This window comes from Chrysochloris asiatica, unplaced genomic scaffold, assembly GCF_000296735.1.
Source record: "Chrysochloris asiatica unplaced genomic scaffold, ChrAsi1.0 scaffold00079, whole genome shotgun sequence".
Classification (NCBI taxonomy): Eukaryota; Metazoa; Chordata; class Mammalia; order Afrosoricida; family Chrysochloridae; genus Chrysochloris; species Chrysochloris asiatica.
In genome coordinates, this window is record NW_006408597.1 from 2,449,152 (window position 1) to 2,475,617 (window position 26,466).

The following is a 26,466-nucleotide window of genomic DNA, read 5'->3' on the forward strand; positions in this document are numbered from 1 at the left end:
TGGTAGCGCAGTGGTTACAAATCAGGCTGTGAACCTTAAGATCAGCAGTTCGAAACTACCAGCTGCTCCATGGGAGAAAGATGAGGCTTTCTGCTCCCGTAAAGATTTATAGCCTTGGAAACGCTGTACAGGGTCACTATGGGTCAGAACCGACTCAACGGCACATAACAACAACAACAACAACAACAGATACTTTGCTAGGTTTGTTGTTATGTTGTTAGGTGCCATCGAGTGGGCTCTGACTCCTAGAGACACTACCTGGTTCTACCTTTTCTTGTTACTACTGTGTCAATCCATCTCGTTGGGGGTCTTCCTCTTTTTTGCTGACCCTCCACTTTACAAAGCATGATGCTCTTCTCCAGAGACTGGTACTTCCTAATAACATGTTCTAAGTACGAGAGACAAAGTCTCGCAATCCTGGCTTCTAAGGAGCAATCTGGCTGTACTTTTTCCAAGACAGATTTGTTTGCTCTTCTGGTATTCCATGGTACTTTCAATATTCTCTGCCAGCACCATAATTCAAATAAACTAATTCTTCCACAGTCTTCCTTATACATTGTCCTGCTTTGGCATGTATACGAGATGATTGAAAATAGGATGATGTGGATCAGGTACAAGTTAGTCCTGAAACTGACATCTTTGCTCTTTGGGGGCAGATTTGCCTAATGCAGATAAGTCTTTTGATTTCTTGACTGCTATTTCCATAAATTTTGATTGGGGATCCAAGCAAAATGAAGTCTTTGACAACTTCAGTCTTTTCTCTGTTTATCATGTATTATTATTAATTGACCAAGTTGTGAGGATTTTGATTTTCTTTGGATTGAGGTGCAATCCATACTGAAGGCTGTAGTCTTTGATTTTCATCATTAAGTACTTCAAGTCTTCTTCAGTTCCAGCAAGCAAGGTTGTGTCATCTGCAGATCAAAGGTTGTTGTTGAGTCTTCCTCAAATCCTGTTGCCACATTCTTCTTCATATAATCAAAATAATATGGATTATTTTATTCAGTATGCAGATCAAATAAGTATGGTGAAAGTATACAGCCCTGGCTCACATGATTTTAAACCACTCAGTATCCCCTTGTTGTTCTAACGACTGCCTCTTGGTCTATGTACAGGTTCCTCATGAGCATAATTAAGTGTTCTGGAATACCCATTCTTTGCAATATTATCCATAGTTTGCCATGATCCACACCATTGAATTCCTTTGCAGAGTCAATAAAGCACAAGCAAACATCTTTCTGATAGTCTCTGCTTTTAGCCAAGCTCCATCTGACGTCAGAAATATCCCTAGTTCCATGTCCTCTTTTGAATCTGACTTGAGTTTTTGGCAGCTCTCTGTTGATGTAATGCTGCAACCATTTTTGTATTATCTTCAGCAAAATTTTACTCTCATGTGGCTTTAGTGATACTGTTCAAGAATTTCCGCATTCCATTGGGTCACCTTTCTTTGGAATGGGCACAAATATGGATCTCTTCCAGTAAGTTGGTCAGGTAACTGTCTTTCAAATTTCTTGGTATAGATGAGTAAGTGCCTCCTGTGCTGCATCAGTTTATTGAAACATTTCATTTGCTAGGTTTAGATACTGTCCTCTGCCCACTAACGTTATTCACATGTCCTTTGTACAGACATTTTTCATGTTGTTGTATTGAAATTCACCCTTTGCCTCTTCTTGAGTGTTTTTGAAACTTTGTTTCAGAGTCCTTCCCCAGCCATAGGTCACAAACATCTCCTAAATGTTCTCTTAATGCAGTTTAAAAAAATTAAAACTTTTTATTGTGAATTGAATTCTCTTTTCATCTTCCTTCTCCCTGATTTTTCTAAGTGTTGATTTTTGGTGGGGTTTTTTTTTTGTTTGTTTGTTTTAATGTTGTTTACTTTTATCTTCTATAATTTCATTTTCCTGCCCTTCTTTTCTCTTTTTAGTTGCTTGCTGTTCGTACACCTCAGTTTAGGGTGGGTTTGGCTGGTGTTGGCTTCGATCTGCCATTGATGAGGAGCAACAGGAGCTGGTACTTGCTCTTGCCCAGTCAGTGGAGCTGCAGAGGCTATTGTGGCTGGGCTGTAGGGCACAGTTGATGTCTCCTGTAAAGACCAATGAGGGGAGGAAGGAAAGAAGAGACGAAATGAGAAACAGAAGCAAAGAAAGGGGAAAACGTGGAAAGAGAAAGGATGAATTCAAGGGAATGGAAAGAGAAGAGGGGAAAGAAAGAATAAACAAATAAAAACAATGAAACAGCAAAAGGAAAATATCAAATCCCGAAACAAAAGCATAAAAAACAGTGCAGTTATTGGACCTAGAGAGGAGAAAACTCTTGGGGACTCCTACAAGCCAGGGAGTTCATGAGGCAAGTGTGGGAGGGATGTGAGAGCAGGGTTCCTGGCCTTAGATTGAGTCTCTTTCGGCCTGCGTGTTACCTATGTGCAGAACACTCAATTCAGATGTCTCAAAGGAGCAGGTTTCAGTGTCTGTTAGGACAGGGTAGCTGGTTAAATGCTGGTCTGGTGGCTCTGCGGTTTCTGTAGGTCTGGAACTGAACCCACCTGAATCCAGGCACCAAAGTGACATAGGCAGCCTCTACATCATGCTGGCGTGGTTTTCAGCCATGTGACTGAGCAGGGAGAGGATTAGGATGGGAGCTGGTCACCAGAGGAGTGTGGATGAAAAAGGAATCACACCTTTCCTTTCACCTGTGTGAACCTGCTCTGCCAGGCCACCTTCTACCACCAAAACTGCTTTTAAAAGTTCAAGAAGGTTGCACCACATCTGTCTGACTGTTCACTAATAAGTCTCCCTCTCTCGCTGTCCCTGTTCAACTTCTCCTCCCAGACAGCAGTCAAGCCATTGCTCTAACCTTTCCTCTGAAGTTCAGGTTTCCAAAGGTTTTCATCCGTGTCTGCTTCATTTGGTCTGTCATATATTTGAGTCCTGGTGTGACGCTGTGGGATAAAGTACTGTATCAGAAGGTCGGTTTGAACCACAAGGCCAGCAGTTCAAACTCACCAGCTGCTCCTTGAAAACTCTACACAAGGTCGCTAAGAGTCTGAACTGTCCCAAAAGCGCTTCACAGCATATTTCAACATATTTGTTGAAAGTATGTGTAGTAAATTGACCTAGTCTGCCATCTTGCCGGAAGTCCTTCATTGTTGTTGTTAAGTGCCGTAGAGTCGGTTCCAACTCATAGCGACCCTGAACAGGGTTTCCGAGGCTGTAAATCTTTACAGGAGCAGAAAGCCTCCTCTTTCTCCCGTGGAGCAGCTGGTAGTTTCGAACTGCTAACCTTGTGGTTCTCAGCCTGATTCATTTTTATTTCCACCTTTCACATTTATGCGTTAATCCAGCTGAAGTGCACCTTTGCACTAAGTGAAAAGCCCAGTTTTCTTTTTCTCCATATAGTGAGAATGTTTTTCCAGCACCATCCATCAGAAAATTGTCTTAGGACCATTGGTTTGTGAGTTCCTTATCAAGTTTCTACACATGGCTCTGCCTTCTGGTTTCCTGTTTTGTTCCTATAGGGTTAGAGTTTCTTAAAGCAAGGACCAACTCTTTCAGAATTGCTTGGGAAAGTATTACAATGCAGGTTCCTGGGCCTACCCAGTGCATCTGGGGCCGAAGGTCTGGTTGTGAGTGCATTTTCACACATGCTGCCAGTGAGTTCAGTTCTATGAAACCTCGCTCAGATGAAAACACTATTCACAAAGGATTGTTTGATTCATTCAATCAACACTTAGTGAGCCTCTGTGCTGGGCATGGGGGGCTCTGAAACAAATAAGGCATGTTCTCAGTCTGACATCAGGATGAAGGGACAGCTGGAAGATCCCTGAGGGGTCCAAACAGAACCCTTTCTGGGATGAAGGAGCTAAAGCTTAGCTGAGGTCTGTGCTGGATCCGTGTCAGAGCTGGTATAGGGGACCCTCCTGCTGATTGTGGCTGCAGCAAGGATGCCTCCCATGTCAGGGCCTCAGTATGGCCTCTGGCAGGGAAGCCAGGACCCCCTCAGGCGTGGCCCTGACTCAGGACTCTTCCGTGTGTTGCAGATATAGATGAGTGTGAACAGCCAGGGGTGTGCACCAGCGGGCAGTGTACCAACACCGAGGGTTCGTACCACTGCGAGTGTGACCAGGGTTACATCATGGTCAGGAAGGGACACTGCCAAGGTAAGAACAGGAATCGGGGAGCAGCCTCCTACCCACTCCATCTCCTGGTCCCTTGGCATGTACTGCCCACCACCAACTCCCTTCTAGCTTGTCCCCAACTGGGCCCCTTGAGACTGAGCCCACTTCTGTGGACAGAGACACATCTGGAGGTTTCAGAGTTCTTTTGTCCCCTTGATGATATTTTGGCATCTTGTTTGCTGTCCACAGTGGAGAGGGGACAAGTAACTCTGTCTTTAAGAGATCCCGAGAATGTCCCTTCTGTTTCTGTGGTATCTGCCCCCTTCTCTTGAAAAAGAGGAAGAGTCTGTCTACCTGGGGCTTTGGCCTTGACCTTCTTGCTAAATCGCGTTAGGTAGACTGTGAACTCCTTGCTAGCCATAGATGGACACATGATAGAACATGCAACAGTCTTTGCTGAATGAATGAATGAGAAAATCCAGAATCTTCCCAGCTTCCCAAGCCCAGCCAAAAGGAAGCTGCCACATTGCCTCCTGGCCTCCTCATAGCCTTCCCTTATCAGCCCAGCTCTGAAAACCTGCTGGCAGATCTACTTCCACGGGTGTCAGGTGCTGGCAGGAGGCCTAGGTCACGTGCTCCCAAGATCGGCTGAGACAAGAATCAGTGAGGCTAAATCAAGGCTTTCTCTGGAAAGAAACCCTGTCCTGGATCTGAACTTAGGCTCAGATGCATCCCAGCATCCAGCTTTCTCTGTCTAGGACTTGCCTGGTTCCAGGGAGCCCTGGAGGTGAAGGGTGGGCTTGTGTACCTTGTGAAAGGAGAGTGTGCTTTCTCCCACTACTACAATGGAAGCAAACACCAGCATCTAGAAGGTCTTAATGAAGAAGGAGGCAGGGGTAGGACAGGGGACACACAAGAGGAAAGTTTCTTGTGTGTCACCTAGGGTCTTTCAAGCACCTCTTGGTGCTTCTCCTTTAAAACCGAGGCTTAGACATGGTCAAAGCCGAAACCTACTCAGTAGCCCTGTCCCTATTAGCATGATGGTGGCAAGACAGCCTGGCATTTCTAGGACAAAGGAAGGTGAGGGAGTCAGTATTTGATGGAAGCCGGTACTGTGTACCAGTCCCTGTGCCAGGTACTAGATAATCACCTAACTTAAGCATCACGACAACCTTATTCTTTTGGCATTATACTTTATTAAAAACAGAGATGAACCAAGAACGTATCAGAACATTAAAAACATAAAAACGTGTGAAATGCTTGCTAACCAAGTAGGATGTGTTAAGAGCACAGGCTGTGTGTCAGAGCCAAGCTTGGGTCTGACTCTTGTCTTGGCATTTGAAACTGGAGACCATAATGCCCATGTGAGGGACACAGGGGTTAACTGGAAGGTTGGCAGTCTGGGCAACACTGTCCTTTAGGGTCACTGTGAGTCAGCGTTCACTCTAAGGTTTAGGTTTGAGGTTTTGTTAATGCCTGTCTCAGAGGCTTGTGTGAAAACCAAATAACCTAATATGTACCAAGTAGTTGGCTTTGCCACTGGCACATACAGCCTATCAGTAAAGGAGTCTTCATGATTTCACTAATATATGTAACTATAAATATTAAGTAATATTGGTCTGTTCTTTGCCCCACCTAGTTTCTTCCTGCTTCCCATCCACTCCTCTGAGTTGCCCCCTTCTCTTCCAGAGGAAAGGGCTAGACACACACCTCCGTGGGGAGGTCAGGCTCAGTTCCTGGCCCAGGAACAGACACTCTGAGTCTATTGAAAGAAAGAGTGATGTTGTCTGTACAATTCTCCAAGTTTCTACCAGGAACCACAGGCCTCTCCCATCACCCCAGGAACCCAGTCAGTTTCTTCTCTCTGTTCCTTCCTTCTCCAACTAAGAAACCACACTCCCCACTTAAAACTCAAGAGCTGTGCTTAAAGGCCTGAGTGGTCTGGAGAATGGCCCATCCAACCAGATCAATGGCATGTCCATCATACCTGGTCTCCAGGTTCCTATGGACCCCTGCAGACTGCCAGGGTCTTTGCTGTCCAACCCCACCTCATCCAAGCTCACCTGAATTTCTAGCCGCTGACCAAGCACCCCCTACCCTGCTCCATGCTCTTAGAAGGCTAAAGTCCTGTTAAGCTGTGGGCTTCCGTCTTTGTGGGCAGCAGACTCCTCAGGTAACTGTTTTCGCGGATCTTTTGGAATCTCTTCAACAGCCTCACACCAAGAGGGTGATGGGTGATGTTTTAGGCACATATTCCTGTTGATTAGTCAGTAAACATTTGTTTAACTGGAAGCTATGTGCCAACTATATGCTAGGAAAGCTAGCAATAGATAAAACAGTAATAGTAAGTTGCCCTCAACAACTTACTAAAACATACCATAATTTTAGATAAACTTCAAACCCTAGTTGTTGTTACTGTCTTGAGTTGGTTCCAAGGAGGGGCTGGTGAGTCTGAACCACCAACCTCGCAGTTAGAAGTCCAGTATTTATCCTATAGTGTCACACCGGAACTCAAGCCCTAGGGTAGGCAGAAAATCTTCACCTAGTGACTGGCCCCAGTCCAAACACTGAAATGGGTGGAGCCATCTTTGGAAATCTGGCCACAGAATCCACTTCTTCCAGAAACTTCATCAGGCTCCTTGTGATTGACTTGGTTACTGGTTCAGTTATGTTCATTCACTCGATTCAGGAGAGCCTTGACCCAAATCAGGTAAAGACTCCAGACTGCTCCCATCTCCTGCCCTCTCTCTCCCACTTGCTGACAGATCTCCCATGTATGATACTCTCTGGACTGCGGGGGAGAGCCAGCAGTAGTGCATTCGGACCAGCTAGGTTATGTAGCATTAGCAAATATCCCCAATCTTAGTGAGTTAGAATGGCCAAGGCTTACCACTCACCAATGCTGTATGTCTGTCATGTTTTCTTATTTTAGAATCAGGCTCAAGACAAGCTAGTATCTCAAGTGTGGCCAGTCTCTACAGAAAATTATTTAAAAAGCACTTGGGAGGGTTACACACAATTAAATGCTTTGTTCCATAAATTACACATGTCGTATTCACTCATAATACATTGGCCAGCAGTAATCCCATGACCCCACCCAATCTCATGGGGCTGAGAAGCGCAAGCCTGCCATGGCCCGAAAGTGGGGATCTGGGACTCTTTAGTGCTCAGTTAGTGACACATGGCTCCTAAGTGCCCAGCATTAAACACTTTGTATACCACCTCCACAGGCTATGCTGGGCAAGATAGACTTCAAGGCTCCTTGCTCCTGGTAAAGAGGTTGTTGTTGTTAAGTGCCTTCAAGCCAATTCTGACTAATAGCAACCCTGTATAGGGTTTCCGAGGAGTCTGAACCTTTGGCCTTGTGGTTCAAACTGACGTTGTGGTCCATTGCTTATCTTACACCAGGACTCCTGGTAAATACAGTCTTATATCACCTGATCCCCGGGTAGGAGGTACAAACACTTCATTTTTTCTCAGCCTGGTCTGAGGAGAATCCTTGCCTCAAACTCTTTTCTCTTTGTCTCTGAAGTCTTAACATCCCTGAAGCAGGAATCACTCATCATTTCCAATGGCTTTGTCCATCCTCCTTCATCCATCATTACTTCAACCAAGGCCACTAGGCCATGGTTGCTCTCTCCTGGGTGGTTAAAATGGGTGGGCCTAGACCCTTCAGTTCTCTCATTTTCTCCACTTCTGCCTTTGTAGAAACCTTAGAATATTTTAGCCTGGTGCCAACACAACCCACCTTGGGCCTTTTGGCTGCCGTCTCCAGAGATGAGTTTTATTTTAGTATCCTCAAGACTGCTTGCATTGGTCCTGGAAAGTTCTAGGTGTCTCCTATTCAAGCTCTCTGAATGACCACCTGCTTGTGGGATATCTTCCTACTCTGGACCCTCTTGGCACACTGGGTTTGAGGCTTCAGAGGGACAGGGGTCTTTGATGTGTCCTGCAGTCCAAACAACCTGACACCTTCCCAGAGTTTGTTGTTGTTAAGTGACCCTGCATAGGGTTTCTGAGGCTGTAAATCTTTACAGGAACAGAAAGTCTCATCTTTCTCCTGCAGAATGGCTGGTAGTTTCGAACTGCTGAACTTGAGGATAGCAGCCCAGCTTATAACCACTATGCTCCCAGAGTTTAGTCCCCATGATATGACCTCCCTAAGTTAGCCTCCTTGGGTGCCTAGGGATATTTGCTCTGTTGGGTTCTGCAGGATGCCAGATCTCATTGGGAAGAACCCTGCCCTACATCTCCTGGGAGCAAGACCTCCCACCTCCTTCTCCTTGTTGCTCTTTCACTACCGGCTAACCTCTCTCCCCCTGGGCCCTGTCTTCCTGGTTGGTTCATTCTCAGGCTCATCATTTCTGGCGGGGATCTCACTAGAATAGGTGCTAGGCGCCCTACTAAGTGGAAGAAAGGTCTGATACTGCTCCAACAGAAACAGCTTGCCAACCTCTCCCACAGCATCCAGTTTTGTCCTGATCATGTCCAAGATGAAGTAGTCATCCTCAGGCCTCATTTCCTGGTGCAAGGAAACCCATTTTGCCTTTATTGCCCTTGGGTGATCTATTCTAAGACCACTGGCAACAATCCAACTGGTTGCTGGGCCAAGCACACCCAATTCCAGTAATAGTCACCATTTGTAAAGAACTGGGAGTTCACCAGGGAGATCTAAAGGTCCACCCCAAAGAGCCCAGCTTACAAAGGCAAGCTCTCTGATCCTCCCACAGCTACTGGTAAACATGGACTATTGCAACCACCCAGGGAGTTTCTCTTTCTAATGTTTAAATTCTTCCATCTCTCGCTTTTGTCTCAGACAGTGGGTGGGAGGTGGAGTTGATGACCAGAGCTTGGGAACACAGGACAGCACTCACTCTTTCCTATTTTCATCTGCATAGAAAATGACCTCCCTCTTCCCGACCCAGGGCAGGGTCAAGGATTTGCTTCCTCACAGACCTACCCATGTGCTGTGGTTCCCAGGGTTGACTAAGGGAGGGCCTGTTATTTTGCAGATATCAATGAATGCCGTCATCCTGGCACCTGCCCTGATGGGAGATGTGTCAACTCCCCCGGCTCTTACACTTGTCTGGCCTGTGAGGAGGGCTACAGGGGCCAGAGCGGGAGCTGTGTAGGTAAGGGCTGCTTGTCAGGACACTGTTTGGCTTTGGGACCTCTGGTTGAGACCACACACAGGTGGTCAGAAAGAAGCAATTTTGAAGCTCTTGTCCTCCATGGCCCAGCCTTGATGGTACTGGGCATGATGGGTGTGTGCTGCTCTGTCCTCTGAATCAGCTAGGGTGGGGACCCCTTCTGCTCCTTGGTCTGATCTGTCCAGGAGCTATATAGCTCAAGGTCCTAGAAGCTTCTGTGGCTGGATTCTGTTGGAGAGGATGAGGAAGACTAACTAGTGCGGTCAGCCTTAAGCCAAACCCTTCTGCCATTCCTAGGGAGGCAGAGTCATCAGCTCTTTTGCATCTCTACTCAACATCTAAGCAGCCTTAACCCAGAAGGGGTTATGTGTCAGCCGTAGGAGTGTTCTTTCCCCTCAGCCCCCGCAGGAAGAAGGGCCCAGGGTTCAGAATGCCAGTGGGGGAGGGAAGGCTGAGTTTTGAATACATGCTTTGAAGATCTGAGAGGACAGATATTTCCCAGGCCCTCAAGACTGGCCTGGCCTTTCCACATTACCCACCCACCCATTGCAGTTGGTTGTTGGGCTGGGAACATGAAATCACACCAGTCTGGTTGGCAGGTAGGAGGCCAGAGTGGTTCAGACCCACTGTAAGGTGAGTCCAGCATCTTGGACACCTCGCACTAGGCATCCTCAGATAGGCCCACGCAACCCTGGCCTTCTTTTCTAGGACAAATGTAGGATGAAGTGAACTCCATTGTGGGGGGACATACTGCCCTGTTAAGGTATTGGGGCCAGGAGCAGGAGAGGCAGCAAGGCCCCAGGGTGGCCTCTGGCTCCCCTGAAGACTGATTCCCTAGCCTCATAGTTGAGCTACAGTAAACCTATTGATAAAGCCCTGCTGTGGCTCTGAACAATCCAATAACAGCAAGGTTGGCTGTTCAAACACACCAGATGCTCCTTGGAGATTCTATACTGTGTCACTGAGTCGGAACCGACTTGATGGTCCTTAACAACAAGATACGGGGTTGCATGAAGGAGAAGACACCGTCCACCATCTTGGACTTCTCTCCCACAGATGTGAATGAGTGTCTGACCCCGGGGGTCTGTACCCATGGAAAGTGCATCAACCTGGACGGCTCCTTTAAATGCTCTTGTGAACAGGGTTACACGGTCACCTCAGATGAGAAGGGCTGCCAAGGTATAACGATCTGAAGGATCCTACCTCCTCTTGTTAAGTACCGACGAGTCGGTTCCAACCCTGCATAGCATTTTCAAAGAGCGGCTGGTGGGTTTGAACCGCCAACCTTGAGGTTAGCAGTCCAATCTAGCTTGTGACTTCTCCTGTGCCCCCACCCCCTGAATCTACTCCTGGTCCCACATCCCTCTGAATGACCACCTGCTCTGTGGAATGCTGAGTCCTGTCCTTTCCCTCCCCTGGCCGGCCTGTCAGTCTCGGGTGCCCTGGGTATGGCCTCCCCACAGAACCCAATGACCCATTTCAGATGTCAATGAGTGTGCCAGCCGGGCTGCGTGCCCCACTGGCCTCTGCCTCAACACTGAGGGCTCCTTCGTCTGCTCAGCCTGTGAGAGCGGATACTGGGTAAATGAAGATGGCACTGCTTGTGAAGGTAATTCTGAGGGTAGGGAGAGGTGTGGGAAGGAGGAGCAGAGAATGCCGTCCTTCATATCTCCCAAAGAACACGCCATTTGCCCCCCAGCTTTGGGCTGACCTGAGATTAAAGCCACCCAGAGGATGGCCCATCCCTGAAACTGAGGGTCTTTAGGTTGGGCCCTGTAAATGGACTTGACCTAGGGGCAGATTACCCAATAAACAAGATAAGCACAGGTTTACTTGTGCTTTATTACTAATCTTTGATGTGGTGAAAAGTATAAAATGTTCACTACAGATTAGTAAATAGGCACAAGTAAGCCACGCTTGCCTTGCTTGTTGGATAATCCGACACTGACTTTTACCCAAGAAGGGCTGCCAATGTCAGATTCCTCAAGTTCCAAGGTGGGGACAGGAGGAAAAGGAGTCATGGAGACAAGTGGCAATTCTGGGAGGGGATCCACAGTCAGGCACTGACCTTCCCCAGAGTGTCCTACAAGGTCAGAGAGGGAGGCTAGAGGCGCAGTGAGGTTGTGGTGTTGGGGTAGCCCTTCCAGTCCTCTGGGTGACCTGCTGTCTGACTGACCCAGACCTAGATGAGTGTGCCTTTCCGGGAATCTGTCCCTCGGGGATGTGTACCAACACTGTGGGCTCCTTCTCTTGTACGGACTGTGAGACTGGCTACAGACCCAGCCCCCTGGGCCGCACCTGTGAAGGTAAGAGGCTATTACTGCATATGGGGACTCGGGACACTAACCTGTCATCCTTGGAGAGAGGCCCCTTTGGTGACCTGGGGACACCTATTCTCACCCTCCCCCAAACAGGAGCAGGTGGGCAAATACAGTCCTGGGTCTAGTGGACCAAGTTCACAAACTCCAGAGTAGGTCAGCTTCACTGGTGCGTTTTGTCAGACACCCAGTTTCCTGGGCCTGATAGAACAGGCCCACCAAATCAGACGTAGGAGGGAGGCGTGGAATCTCTTTTCTAACAGGCTCTTCTAACTTCGATGGGAGAGCCTGTGGGACTGTGTTTTGAAAATAATGTCCAGGCAACCTGAAGACCAACTTTTCGAAAGTTAAGAAACCTCCTCGGTTTCTCAGAGTCTCTTTGGTTTCCCCTTGTTTCTCAGTAAAGTCTAAACCATCTCCACCCTGATAAACAAGAACAGTGAGGTTTGACCTTCCCAGGCCAAGGACCCCCACGGTTGCAGGAGGCCGGCTGAGGCAGGGATTGGGGAGAGGTGCACAGCTATGAGTCAGCCTCTTCCCCCAAGGCGTGCTGCTTTATAAAGGATGAGGCCCCCATGGGTCCAGTCTCCTCTGGACACCTCCCCGTTAGCCGCCAGCCTCCCTTGTGCCGCCTTTTAGATGTGGATGAGTGTGAAGATCCCCAGAGCAGCTGCCGGGGAGGCGAATGTAGGAACGTGGTCGGCTCCTACAAGTGCCTCTGCCCCCAAGGCTTCCGACTGGTCAATGGCACCGTGTGTGAGGGTGAGTGGCCTCTCCCCCTGGGCATGGGACAGTGAGGGCATGCGCGGTGGAGTGGTCCACAGCGGACACCATGCCCGTCGCCTCACTGCAGACGTGGACGAGTGCGTGGGGGAGGAGTACTGCGCACCGCACGGCGAGTGCCTCAACAGCCACGGATCCTTCTTCTGCCTTTGTGCGCCAGGCTTTGCCAGCGCGGCCGGGGACGACACCAGCTGCCTGGGTGAGAAGCCAGCATGGCCATGCCTGCTGGTTGACAGCAGGGGGCGCTAGAGACTATGTCTGAAGGAAAAAAAACTGGTTGGTTGTCCTGGATTGTCTTATTAGTACTGGGTCCTGGTGTGATGCTGTAGGATAAATACTTCTAACTGAAAAATCAGCAGTTCAAACCCACCAGCTGCTCCTTGGAAACCTTATAAAGGGTCACTATGAGTCGGAAACAACTTGACAGCACTTAACAACACAAGGTCCTGGTGTGGCACTGTAGGATAAGCACTGGACTGCTACCTGAAAGGTCAGCGGCTCAAACCCACCAGCCACTTCTCAGAAGCCCTATACAGGGTCACTATGAGTCGGAGTCGACTCAATGACACTTATCAATAATGGAACAGAGGAGTCACACATGCTGCTGCTAACCAAAATGTTGAAGGTTCAAATCACCCAGCAGTGTCTCAGAAAATGACCTGATGATCTACTTCCAGAAAACCAGCCACAGTTGGACTCTGACATGGGGGTCACCATGAGTCAGAGTGCACTTGGCTTCTGGTTTACTGGTTTACTAAACTAGAATGTCCCCACCTAGGGAGGGGAGGCTGGATGGGCGTTCAGCGCTCAGGAAGACATGTGCCCTCTCTGCAGTGCCTCCCCCTTTCCCCTATAGAGCCCCAGCCTGGCTACCAGCTCTGGGCTCTCCCACTTCTCTGACGGTCTCTCACCCTGAGCATCCTGGCCTTCCCCTGGGCCTTTTCTTCCAGATGTGGACGAGTGTGCCGCAGCAGACCAGTGTCCAGAAGGGCATTGTGTCAACACCGAGGGCTCCTTCAGCTGTCTGTGCCAGGCTGGCTTCCAGCCCTCCCCGGAGGGTGGGGAGTGTGTGGGTAAGGGCTGCCCCACAACTGCCCACCTCCACCCTTGCCTGACCCTCAGCTCCCAGGAAACAGCACTTCCTGCAGAAAAATCGTCCACTGGGTGATGCATTTGTGGAGCCTGAGGGGCTGTCTGCAGGTCACAAAATGAAGACACTGGGATCCTTGTTCTGGCATAACTCCTTTAACGCGCCACACTGATTCATTCCAGTAGGCATTTACTGAACACCTTCTAGGTCCAAGGTGTTTTGCCAGGGCAAAATAGGACAATTATGGGCAATCCTGAAGTTGAGCAAGGGAGACAGCTGTGGGGCCAACTCTGTAACACACCATGGTGAAGGTTTGGTGTAAAGGGCCCGGCCTGTCAGGAGAGTGGGAGAGGGAAAAGGGCTCACCCAAGGCTAGGAGCTCAGGGCTGTCCTCTTAGCAAGCAATTGTCTTCCCAGATGCTGGGAAGGGGGCTGTGGTCCTGAACTTGATGGACTAGGGTTGAGATGAGCACAGGAATGGGGCCCAGATTAAGGACCCCAGCGGTGGCAGGCCATGACTTTGTATTACCAGATAGGCCAGGCTAAAGCAGTGGGCTGCTTCTGTGCCCTTTCCACCCTCTCTTGTGGCTCCGGGGATAGATATCAACGAGTGTGAGGACTCTGCGGGCTCCGTGTGTGGAGCCTGGAGGTGTGAGAACAGCCCTGGCTCCTTCCGCTGTGTCCTGGCCTGCCAGCAGGGCTTCCACATGACCCCGTCTGGAGACTGCATCGGTGCGTGGGGGCGGAGAGGAGGGCTCACTTCTTTTGAATTAATATACAAACTCTCTTTCCTTCCAAAGACACAGTTTCTGCAGTTGTTTAAAGTTTGTATCTTTTCTTTACTGCAGAGCTTACACAAAAATTGAAGAGAATATTAATATTTGCATGTTCTTATCCTGTATTTAGGAATTGTTTTGGTAGATGTCAGTGTTAACAGATCAAGCAAATAAATATTTCCGGTTTAGAAGGGTGTTAGGGGATAGGGGAGAAGAAAAGAGAGGCCCTATAATTTGGCCCCACTGTCCCACAGATATAGATGAGTGTGCCAATGACACCGTGTGTGGGAACCATGGCTTCTGTGACAACTCTGACGGCTCCTTCCGCTGCCTCTGTGACCAGGGCTTTGAGACCTCGCCCTCAGGCTGGGACTGTGTTGGTGAGAGGTTTGTGGGCTACCAGGCCCTTGGGCCCTTCCCATTGCCACCAGTTTTATCATCCTGGAGGGAGAGCCTAAGACCCGCCTCCTAAAATGTTCATGGTGACCAAGTCAAACCCACAGCCACCGACCGAGTCGTTTCCAACTTCTAGTGACGAATCGGGCTGCGAACCGCAAGGTCAGCAGTTCGAAACTACCAGCTGCTCCGCGGGAGAAAGATGAGGCTTTCTGCTCCCGTAAAGATTTACAGCCTGGGAAACCCTGTTCAGGGTCGCTATGGGTCGGAACCGACTCGACGGCACTTAGCAACAACAACAGTGACCCGACAGGACAGGGTAGAAATGCTGTCATTCTTTACGGGAGCAGACAGCTTCATCTTTATTCTGTGGAGCAGCTGATAGGGTTGTGGTTAGCAGCCTAACACACAACGCATAGGCCAGCAGGGCTCACACCCAGGCATAGGGCCTGTGGAGTGGGAAGGCTTCCAGGAGTAGAGAGAGTTTCCCTCCATCCCACAGCTTGGCGGGTTGGTGGGGAAGCATGGCCACGTTCCACCGGCAGGGGGCGCCAGCACTTGCGCGGAGGTGACATCTTTCTCTAGGTTCCTTGGGGGATGCACACAGAGGGAACCTTCCTCCCTGTCCACTTTTGTGACCCTCTTTCTCTGCCACTCTTCTCAGCTTCTCTCCTTCCCCAGCCCCTCTTCATCTGCTCCTCCTCGTACCTACTTTGTATGGGGGTTCTTTGGTGGGGTTGAGATGAATGCCTGCCTACTGGGCAGGGCTGCCTCTTCTCGGCCCATGCGCCTGTCCTCACGCCTGACAGATGTAAACGAGTGTGAGCTCATGCTGGCCGTGTGTGGGGCTGCGTTCTGTGAGAATGTGGAGGGCTCCTTCCTATGCCTCTGCCCCAGCGACCTGGAGGAGTACGATGCTCAGGAGGGGCGCTGCCGTCCGCGGGCGGCTGGAGGTGAGACCCTGCAAACAGGAAAGCCTCCCCATCCCTGTCTGCATGCATGAAGCAGGCAAGGCAGGTTATGAGAGGGCCTGGACAGGGCTGGTACAGTGTGGGGAGGGGTGTGGCCCAGGAATAGAACCTGTGACAAATGTCAAGACCAGAGCTAGGGGGTGTCTGGGAGATGGCAGGGCTGTGATAACACCACAGGAGGCACAGAAGCTGACTTAGGGTGGTCCCAGAAACTGTAGGTTCTGCCTTTGATGGACCCTGAATCCTCCCTCAACTCCTGGGAGCCCTTTGGGTGGAGGATGTGGGGGTGGGCGAGATTGAAGCTCAGCTAAACCAGCTTCTCCTTGTCCGACTCCATCCTGGAACCACTGGGCCTCACCTGGCCTTCACTGACGGAGGCCATAGCTTGATGGCAGTTACTACTCAGCTCAGTCAGAGGGTGTGAGCGGGAGGGACTGAGGTACATTATGAAGTACAAGACTAGAGTAGGAGCTGCCCATCAATATGTCAGGACTGGGGGCCCTACTACAGGAATGAAGGCTGTGTGACATACGGGAAGCCAGGGGCTTTGGCTTCAGAGGAGCTGCTACTGTCTCACTCAGGAGCTGTGTGGCATGTGGCAGGTCATGGAGCTTCTTGAGTCTCAGCTTCCTCATCTGTAGAAGGAGTGTGATGATATTCTTAACATCCACCCCTTTAAGTGAGAGTGTCAATACTGTAAAATGCAATATGAATGTTAGACTTAAAAATTAAATCCAAGGGCTGGGGTGGCTGGTGGGGCCATGAGCGGACAATAACAATACTCACACACAGGTCAGAGTATCTCTGAGGCTCCGACAGTGGACCACCCCGTCGGTCCCATCCGCATGGAATGTTACACTGGGCAGGAGAGCCAGCTGCCCTGTTCCAGCATCCTGGGCCGTAACACCACACAGGCCGAGTGCTGCTGTACCCAGGGCACCCGCTGGGGAGACGCCTGCGAGCCCTGCCCAGCAGAGGACTCAGGTAAGTACCCAGGGACCCCCTGTCCTAATGTTCAGCTCTGCAGGGCAACACTGAAAAGAGGGGAGAAGGTAAGGACAGCCGACCTCTTCCCTCCCTGAACTGGTTTCCTCCCCGCACAGTGGAATTCAGTGAGATCTGCCCCAGCGGTAAAGGCTACATCCCTGTGGAAGGTGCCTGGATGTTTGGACAGACCACGTACACAGGTGACCTTTCTGCATGCCCCAGCCTAATCCTGCAGGAGACCTCTAGGGAAGCTGGGACCTCTCTAGGGACCCAGCCTGGCTTCTCAGGTAGCATCTCTCCTTTCTGGGCCAGGGCTGACCCCCTGCAGGATTTTAGCTGAAGGCTCTGAACCAAGCTCTTCCTGGAGGGTCCATACAAGCCTTGCCCCAGTTTCCCTTGAAGGAAAGTCTCCAGAAACAAATTCTGAGGCCTTGAACTGATTTTCATCACTGCTACATGTGGACATGGGGTCAGAGTGGGAAGTATTCCTGCATAGAGGTGTCTGTTTCTTTCCTGGGCCCCCTTTAGGAAGCCAGAACCTTGGGGAACCCGTCTCACCGTGGGGAGGTTCAGGTGGCCCCTCAGTGCCCCAGTCTTGAAGCTGGAGAATAATAGAAACAGAAGCAGCTTCCTTGAGAACTTGCTTGGTGATAAAGCACTCTTCTAAGTACTTCACATACATTGCTGTTATGTGCTGTGGAGTGGGTTCCAAAGACCACATATAGGGTTTCTAAGGCTGTAAATCTTTGTGGGAGCAAGAAGTCTCATCGTTTTCCCATTACATACATGACACCATTTAATCCTCCTACCAGTTTACCTAAGTGGTAAGTAGGAGGGGTGCTGACCCTTGAACAGACCGGGTATGAACTCTCCCACCCACTTCATTTGTGGATTATTCCTGTTGCTCGGGCAGTGAGCTCAGGTGTGAGTATCCGCTCAAAATGCCGTGTGATGCTAATCACCTCTACTTCAGCAGTTCGTCTCTCTGGTTGGGGGAAGGAAGGGTAAGGGATTGGCTTTTACTGGAGAAGCAAGCCACTCACACAGAGATGACTGTTGCTGTTACTAAGTGCTGCTGAGTTGGTTCCAACCCATAGCGACCCTGTATAGGGTTTACGAGGAGCAGCTGGTGAGCTTGAACCGTTGACCATGCAGTTCAAACCAACCTTGCAGTCCAGTGCATTCACCCACAGCACCACACCAGGACTTAGCGCCACACAGAAATGAGCCCACGAAATTCAAACCCATGTTGTTCAAGAGTCAACTATACTACTATATTGTTATTTGCTCTCGAGTCGATTCCGACTCATAGCAACTCTGCATAGGGTTTCCAAGGAGCAGCTGGTGGGTTTGAACCACCAATATTGTGGTTAGCAGTCCAGTGATTCTCCTACAGTGCCACACTGCACTGTAATCCACATCTTATAATAGGAAACTTAGGCAAGGAATACTTAAGTAACTTGTCCAAACAGCAGAGCCTGAAATCAAACCCAGAGTCCAGCTTTGCAGACCCCAGTCATAAGTTCTGCCTCATACTGCTTCCCAACTTGCCCTGGAGTTAGCTCTGCCTCTCACAGATGCCGACGAGTGTGTGATGTTTGGGCCGGATCTCTGTCAGAATGGCCGGTGCCTCAACACAGTGCCCAGCTACATCTGTCTATGTGACCCCGGCTACCGCTATGATGCCTCCAGCAAGAAGTGTGAGGGTGAGAGTCCCATTCCTGGGGAAGATGTCCACTGTGGTGGGCAGGTCTGAGGTGAGGGGGGCCACGGGGCTGTCAGGTGTGTATGTGGGACCTGTGGAAAGGCATCCCCGAGGAGGGGTCTCCCAGGCTGGGCTTCATCATCAGTCACAGGGAGGTAGGTGTTCGGTGGGTGGTCACCTTGGCACTGCGGCCAGCCACCCTGCTCTTCCTCCTTCCTGTCACCGCAGACCATGATGAGTGCCAAGCCCTGGCCTGTGAGAACGGCGAATGCGTGAACACAGAAGGTTCTTTCCACTGCTTCTGCAGCCCCCCACTCGTCTTGGACCCTGGCCGGCAGCGCTGTGTGAATAGCACCAGCAACGTGGGTGAGTGGGCCTGGACTAGCAGCGTAGCGTGGGGTGTGGAGGTGGGCCTGGGGGGCTTACATGCTTCTGTGCCTTGTGCTAGCAGACGACCTCCCTGACCATGACATCCACATGGACATCTGCTGGAAAAAAGTCACCAATTACTTGTGCAGCCAGCCTCTGCGTGGGCACCGCACTACATACACAGAATGTTGCTGCCAGGACGGCGAAGCCTGGAGCCAGCAGTGTGCCCTGTGCCCCCCCAGGAACTCTGGTGAGAGGTCGCTCAGTGGAGGGACATGGAGACCCCACAGAGCTGGGCTGGCCCCAGGTCAGAGGAATACCCTCACCTTGGAATGGGGAGAGTTAGAAAGAAAGAGTGGGGTAGTCATAGTGGTAGCCCGGGGGCCTTGATCCTTCTTGTTTGGGAACCATGTGGGAGGGAGGGGTTCGCTGCCCAGAGCTCCCAGAGGAGCGTGGTTGTGACAAGGAGATGAACAGCTGCATTCTTCACTTCCCCTACGCTGTCTCACCTGCTGCTGTTCCATCTCTCCCAGGGGGAGGTCCAACTCACAGTGAACGTGCACAGGGTTCCCAAGGCTGTCTCTGTCTTATCAGGGCCAGATTGCTTCATCTTTCTTCCATGGAGCGGCTGGTGGGCTCAAACCTCTGACCTTGTCGTTAGCAATCCAGTGCTTATCCTACAGAGCCACCACACTCCCAGGGAGAGGAGAACCAGGGAAGCAGCCAACTGGGTTCTAGTTCCTAGGGGTTGGGGCCCACCATCTGTCTCCCTCCTCCCTGACAGAGGTCTACGCTCAGCTGTGCAACGTGGCACGCATCGAAGCTGAGCGGGAGGCCGGGGTCCTCTTCCGGCCAGGCTACGAGTATGGCCCTGGGTCTGATGACCTGCACTACAGTCTCTATGGCCCTGATGGAGCCCCCTTCTACAACTACCTGGGCCCTGAGGACAACATCGCTGAGCCACCTTTCCACACGGCCAGCCACCCAGGGGACCGCACAACCATCCTGGAGTCTCCCCTGCAGCCTCCAGAAGCCCAGCTGCACTATGTGGCCAGCCAGCCAGGTCTGTGTGGTTGTAAACACAGGAAAGCTGCGCGCAGAAGCAGTTTCACTTCCTTCTCCTGTTAGTCATGAGGAAGGGAAAAGACACACCAAGTCAGACGTTCTCCTCACATGGGTCACTCAGGGTCAACTCCAAATGCCTGGGTCAGACCTAATGACCCCATGTGAGGAACTAGCACAGGGCCACAGAGCAGAGTGAGAAGACTGTTTTTTCTCATTTGGTTAACAAGTCACCCACCATATCTCTCACAGTGTGAGGAATAACCTGCTTTAAAATGTGAATTAAGGGTTTTGAGTCACTTTAAAGGCCTGCTTTGTTGACAACCCCAGCACTCAGGATTTGGATTCTAATAAGGAAGTCAGGTCAGGCCTGGCACCTGCGCAGTGAACACAGTACTGGCCACAACCCCCAAACACTGACACTCAAACCAGAAACTCCTAAAGAGGCCCCCAACTGCTCAGGAGCTCTAGCTTTGTGGAAGAAGTCAGTCCCAGTCTTCCGGGGGCACTTCCGTCAAGCCATGCATGACTCCCCCACCTAAAATGGCACATATTTATTTTTAAACAGTATTACCTTTTATTTGCCCTGACTCATTCCCTCAGGATGTTTGGTTATGTCTTAAGAAGTTTTCATAATTTTGCCCCCTGTAGGTTCCTCTACAATCATGGCTGTATGAGTGTTTAGCACCTTTCTGTGAGAATTGTATGACCTCCACCCTGGCGGGAAAACCCCCAAGAGCAGTGGATCCAGGCTTGGAGAGACTAGAGTCTAAGACCTGCACCTCTTTCTGTAACTCCCTCCCAGCAGATGAGCAGGCCGGCTTCGAGGGGCTTCAGGCTGAGGAGTGTGGCATCCTGAACGGCTGTGAGAATGGCCGGTGTGTGCGTGTGCGGGAGGGCTACACCTGTGACTGCTTTGAGGGCTTCCAGCTGGACACAGCTCACATGGCCTGTGTGGGTGAGTCACAGTCAGGAGAGGGAGGGCCCTGAGGCCTGTGTGGAGAAGGCCACGTGCAGCTGTCCTACAGAGTCCATGACAGCTGGAACGTCCATGGGGACGGGAATCCTTTCCATGAGAGTGCTAGACAGAGGTGGGCAGGGGAAGCAGAGCATGAGCTCACCACCATGTGCTTCACATCCCTGAGTTTGGGGAAGTGACTTCAGCCTTAGCTGCCACCCCTAGGAGTCAACAGCAAGGAGGGACAGCAGGCCAGAGGCTCCTGGACTGCCTACAGCTCTCCCCTCCCTGCTTCCTCCTAGACGTGAATGAATGTGAGGACTTGGATGGACCTGCCGCGCTCTGTGCCCATGGTCACTGCGAGAACACGGAGGGTTCCTACCGCTGTCACTGCTCGTCAGGTTACGTGTCCATGGCAGACCCCCCGCACTGCGCTGCCGAGGAGTAGCAGGGACGGGTGTGGGCAGCTACCTGAAAATGGCCCCCAGCCACCACTGGGGAGCTTTGAGGACACTTACCTCACTGGGAAGACACCAGGATGACATCAGGCAGGCGGCCCTGAGTCCAGCTCCTGGCCACTTGCCCACTTTCCTCTCAGCTTAGGCTTTGGCCTTCACACTGCCTCCATGCCGCCATGTCTTTGCTTGGCTCAGAAACCACCAAATGCTTTCAATGCTTAAGCCTTTGGCCATGAGGCCCAGTTCACCACCTGCCCTGGTCTTGCTATGGAATGCTTACCAAAGGATGGCCCTCAGCTCCCCACTCCAGCTGTACAAATGGGCAAGATCCTTCTGCCTCCCACTGCAGACACCACTTTCCAGCCATGATCCGCACGTCGGCATCCTGATGATTCCAGACAGAGGCTACATCTGCCCTGGGAGGGTCCTTTAGAATGTGTGGAGCAAAAAAGGGTTTTTGTTTTTGTTTTGTTTTGGGGGGTTTGGGGGAGTAACCCTCATGGTCCCTCTCAAGAATTATCACTGTCACTCAGCCAGCCCGGTCTAGGCCCTTTTTGCCACAACTCCATCTGGTAGCCAGTTCTGTGGCCCCAGGGAGGGAAAGAAGATCCCCTCATCTCAGAGAAGCAAGACTGATACAAGCTTGCTGAGTGTAAAACACTCAAATGAAAAGGAGCAAGGAGCCTGAGAAAGCAGCAAGAAGGCATTTTGAAAAGTATGAGAAGTCAGTAAGGAAGGGAGAGTCAGGCCTTTATACAAGTCCAAAGAAAATATTCTGTAGCTTTGGGTAAACATTCACAATCTACCAAGCAGCACCAAGCAAAGCCACAGACAGGCTGCTTGTCTCCAAAGCCCTTTATTAAACATGTGCGACATCTTACAGGAACCTTCTGTGAAAACCAGTTTAGTATGCTACAAATAAAAAGGTCTATTTTCTAGATGATAAAATACAATGTAGCCTTGTTCAGAGGAAGCCAGATTTCTAATGTTGTCTTTACTTTCTATGAAGACGTCCCTGCACTCTTCCCCTTCATGGAATAGATGCTTGACATCCCTCCAAGCTTACAAGGAGAGACTCAGGCGAGCTGGGAGTTGAGAACCGCGGTAGAATAAAGACACGTACATCTAGGCTGTTTTGATGATGTGTTTATTTCATACTAGACCTAATTTGTGGGTTACATCTAAATAGTAGAGATGAAACTGTGCTTATCCCCTTATCAACTCTGCCCATGTCTTATGGATTGGATTCCGTGGGGGGAAAATTCTTTACTGTCCCAAGACAAAGAAAGCTGTGATGACTGGCACCGCAAGTGAAGGCTCCGTGTGGCTGAAGACCCGGAAAACTCTCTTACTTTGTACTGTTGTACCTGCTGCTCTGATTCTCAGCTAGCACATAATTTATTGAACGCTTGCTATGTACCAGCCACTGTGTTGAGGGCTGTGCATAAATTTCATTTATCCACCCAGTAATCTTATTTACTATTTTTAGTCCCAATGAATGGATGACACAAAAAGTTCAATAATTTGCTCTAGGTTACTATGTCCGTTGAGATGTTTTCAGCAGACAGAAATAAACAGTTCTTAAACATATGAAAATGTTCTGATCTTCATTTGTAACAAGTGAAAGGCTTGAAGGCCCAGGTCTAATAGTCTTGGGGGACATCTGGGTCAACTGGCATAACACAGTCCACAAAGACAGTGTTCTACATTCTACTTTGGTGAGGAGCAACTGGGGTCTTAAAAGCTTGCAAGGTGCTATTTAAGGTACACCTGTGGTCTCTTCCTGTCTAAAACAAAGAAGAATGAAAGATCAAAACCCCAAAACCAAACCCACTGCCAGTGAGTTGATTCTGACTCACAGCAACCATATGGAATGCTTCCAAGGTTGTAAATCTTTAAGGGAGCAAAAAGCCTCCTCTTTCTCCTGCTGGGTGGCAGATGGATTCAAACTGCTGACCTTGTGGTTAGCAGCCCAACACGTAAAACAAGACTCAGGGAAATAATTGGCGCAAGGGAGTAATGGGCCACACAAAGCACAGCTTTTTCTGGCTTGAGACCAGAAGAACTAGATAGTACCTAGCTGCCACTGCTGAACACCCTCTGATCAGGATCTCAATAGAAGGGCCTAAGCAGAGTGGGAGAACATTGTAGAAAAAATAAAGAGTCATAAAAGACCAGACTTACTTGTTTGCTAGAGAAAGGTGGAACCCACAAGTCTATGGTCCTTAGACACCTTTTAATCCTGGAACTGAACCCACTCCTGGAGATAGCCTTCCAACTAAGCAATAGACAGACCTTTAAAGGGAACAATGACATGGTGAGGAATGTGTTCCTCAGAACAATCACTCATCCGAGACCAAAAGGGCAATGTTTGCCCAAAAATAAAGTTCAGAAGGCAAGAATGGGCTGGGAAGACGGTGAATGGAAAGAACCCAGGGCGGGAGAGGGAGGAGCACTATTCCATTGACTGCAGCTAATGAAATCCTGCTGTGGCACTGTAGGGGAAGCATTGGACTGTTAACCATAAGGCCGGCAGTTCAAACCCATCAGCTGCTCCTCACAAACCCTTTACAAGGGCAATGGCCTTTAATAACAATGACGCCAAGAAACAAAATGTATATAAATTGTTGTTTAGGAAATAATGCTCTATAAACTTTCACCTAAACCACGATAAAATGTTCCAGACAAACCAACCAAACAACACTGATGTTGTTATGTGCCTCCTAGTCAGTTCTGACCCATAGTCACGCTGTATAGGGTTTCTGAGGAGCAGCTGATGAACTTGAACTGCCAACCTTGCAGTTCATTGCAGTCCAATGCATTAACCCACATCATCACACCAGGACTCAACACTGACTCCACACTGATGGTGGTGGTGTGCCATGTTGGTGTGCCGTATTGTTGTTCCCACTCATAGCAACCCTGCATAAGGTTTCCGAGGCTGTAAATGTTTACGGGAGCAGAAAGCCTCGTCTTTCTCCAGTGGAACAACTGGTAGTTTTGAACTGCTGACTTTGAGGTTAGCAGCCTGACTCATAACCACTATGCTACCTGAGCTCCTTTCAACTCTGATGATGTTGTTGTTGTTGTTAAGTGCCGTCGAGTCGGTTCCGACCCATAGAGACCCTGAACAGGGTTTCTGATAGTGCTTTTTAATTATCAGGTTGGCAAAGATCAAAATGTTTGATAAGACTCCTAGGTGACAGCATTTGGGAAACAGGCACTCTTACAGCTGATGGGCATATATATTAGTATAATCTCTGGAGGTGACAATATGCTAATGTATTTTTAAATTACAAAAGTAATTTTTGTTTGATGCAGGAGTTCCTCTCATAGGAGGAATTTAAGCGTCAGATACATCTTTGCCAAGTGTAAAAGAAGTATGTAAGAGGTTATTCATTATATTAGTATTTGTAATAACAAAAGATAAACAATGAATTGCTATAAAACTGAAAATGAGAAAAATCAAACCCACAGCCATAGAGTCAATTCCAACTCATAGCAACCCTGTGGGCCAGGGTAGAACTGCCCCGTGAGTTTTATGGAAGCAGATTGTCCCATCTTTCTCCAATGCAGGGGCTGATGGGTTCAAACTGGGGACTATTTGGTTATCAGCCCATGACACAGCCTGTATCACAAGGTGCCTATGAACTGCTATGGAGCCTTGAAAGAACAAAACAGCTGCTTTGAATGCCTTGATAGGAAAAGGACCCACCCAAAAGAAATGAAGAGGGAAAGGAAGGTATAGAACACATGCTGCTATTCGTCTAAAAAAAGTAGAAAGGGAGGTGGGTATTTGCTAACTTCATCTTGGCTGCTCTCCCTTACTCCCCAGATTTCAGAGACCTTCTTACCAGTCCCCAGATATTCTCAGCCCTTCATCCCCAGATAAACTACCCTTGCCTTCTTGCTCACCCTTAGAAATTTGCCTTCATATACACCTACTTCTTTATATTAAAAACACAAACAGCATACTATGCGTGTTCTTCTGAAGTCTGCTGTTTCACTTATAAACACTTACACATAGACAGCTGCCTTCTACTTTACAACTATGTGATGTTTCGTTAAATGGATAAACCAAAATTTCTTCATTCAGTACCCTATCGAAGGACATTTCAATGGTTTCTTTTGCTGTTACAGATAGTGTTGTAATGAATATTCTTGCATATTTCATATGTGTGAGATTACATTTGTGGGTTAACTTCTTGCAAACAATGGTAGTTTGTGGGGAAGGAAAGTGGGCAGGCAGATGGAAGGACAGGACTGGGAGACTTTCCCCTGTATCTCCTTTTGTATTTTTTTGTATTTTGTACTATATTATTGTTGTTGTTATGTGCCGTGGAGTTGGTTCCGACTCACAGTGACCCCGTACAGGATTTCCAAGGCTGTAAATCTTTACAGGAGCAGAAAGCGGAACAGCTGGTAGTTTCAAACTGCCGACCTTGAGGTTAGCAGCCCAATTCATAACCACTACGCTACCAGAGCTCCTTCTATATGCATTACTGACTTCAAAAAATAAAATATTTTTAAAATACAACTGCTGGCCACAGACTTTTTTTTTTTATGTTTTATTGTGAATTACCTGGTAGTTTACATGAGAGAACTTTAGTTTTACATTCATTCCAACATATATCATCTCATTGCCATGGTTCCAATCCCCTCCATGCATCATCAACCAGCCAAAGGGTATATCCTAGAAACCCGCCCCCTACCCTTCCCCCCCCCCCCTCCCTCCAGTTTTCGGCCCACAGTCCCTTTCCCTCTCTGGATCCAAAGTCCCCAGCCGCTTCATTGCTCCACGTCTCTGTCTCCATCTCATGCACCTCTGTTTCTCTGGGTAGGGTCCCGCTCTCGGCATTTCTCTGTTGAAGGTTCCAGATAGCTCTGCTCCTAGTCTGTAGAATGAATCACTCCCTTCCTTGTTCAAAATCGCCTACCTTTGCATTTCCAACCCTCATAATCCATCCTGATAAGCATTCTTCACTACAGTATTGTGAGTTACCCATCTGTATTTCCTTTCATCCGCTCTGCCCAGACAGATTGAATAGTACCCACTGGAGATTCTGCCTTCCTCCATGCTCCCTAGCACTAGGTTCCTCCTTGAAAGCTTGTAAGCCAGTCACTTCTTGCCTTTGTAGTTCCCCCCTCCCCATTTGAGTATCCAATGTCCAAGTTGCCCATCTCCATCCACTCTGTGTGTGGAGGGGGTGGGAATCATTCTTGCTGTAAGGATTTGTTTCTTCTTTTGAGCTGCTGCTCTATAGGTATAGGTCAAGTTCATCCAGTCATCCGGTCCAGGTCACGTGGGTTTCATCTGCAAGTGTGGGAG

The 26,466-nt window shown here is 49.4% G+C and overlaps 1 protein-coding gene across 1 annotated transcript in view; it reads left to right on the top strand.

Annotated features, from left to right (window-relative positions):
- The window catches only part of LTBP2 (latent transforming growth factor beta binding protein 2), a 157,682-nt gene extending 136,555 nt beyond the window's left edge, over positions 1-21,127 (top strand). Inside the window, 20 exon segments of the mRNA XM_006865607.1 lie at positions 4,037-4,156; positions 9,127-9,246; positions 10,321-10,443; positions 10,748-10,873; positions 11,445-11,570; positions 12,222-12,344; positions 12,436-12,564; positions 13,316-13,438; positions 14,056-14,187; positions 14,486-14,611; positions 15,437-15,580; positions 16,391-16,582; positions 16,702-16,785; positions 18,163-18,291; positions 18,519-18,656; positions 18,742-18,909; positions 19,444-19,741; positions 19,743-19,885; positions 20,530-20,679; positions 20,982-21,127. Coding sequence (XP_006865669.1) covers positions 4,037-4,156; positions 9,127-9,246; positions 10,321-10,443; positions 10,748-10,873; positions 11,445-11,570; positions 12,222-12,344; positions 12,436-12,564; positions 13,316-13,438; positions 14,056-14,187; positions 14,486-14,611; positions 15,437-15,580; positions 16,391-16,582; positions 16,702-16,785; positions 18,163-18,291; positions 18,519-18,656; positions 18,742-18,909; positions 19,444-19,741; positions 19,743-19,885; positions 20,530-20,679; positions 20,982-21,127 — 2,840 coding nt within the window.
- The last annotated feature ends 5,339 nt before the right edge of the window (positions 21,128-26,466 follow it).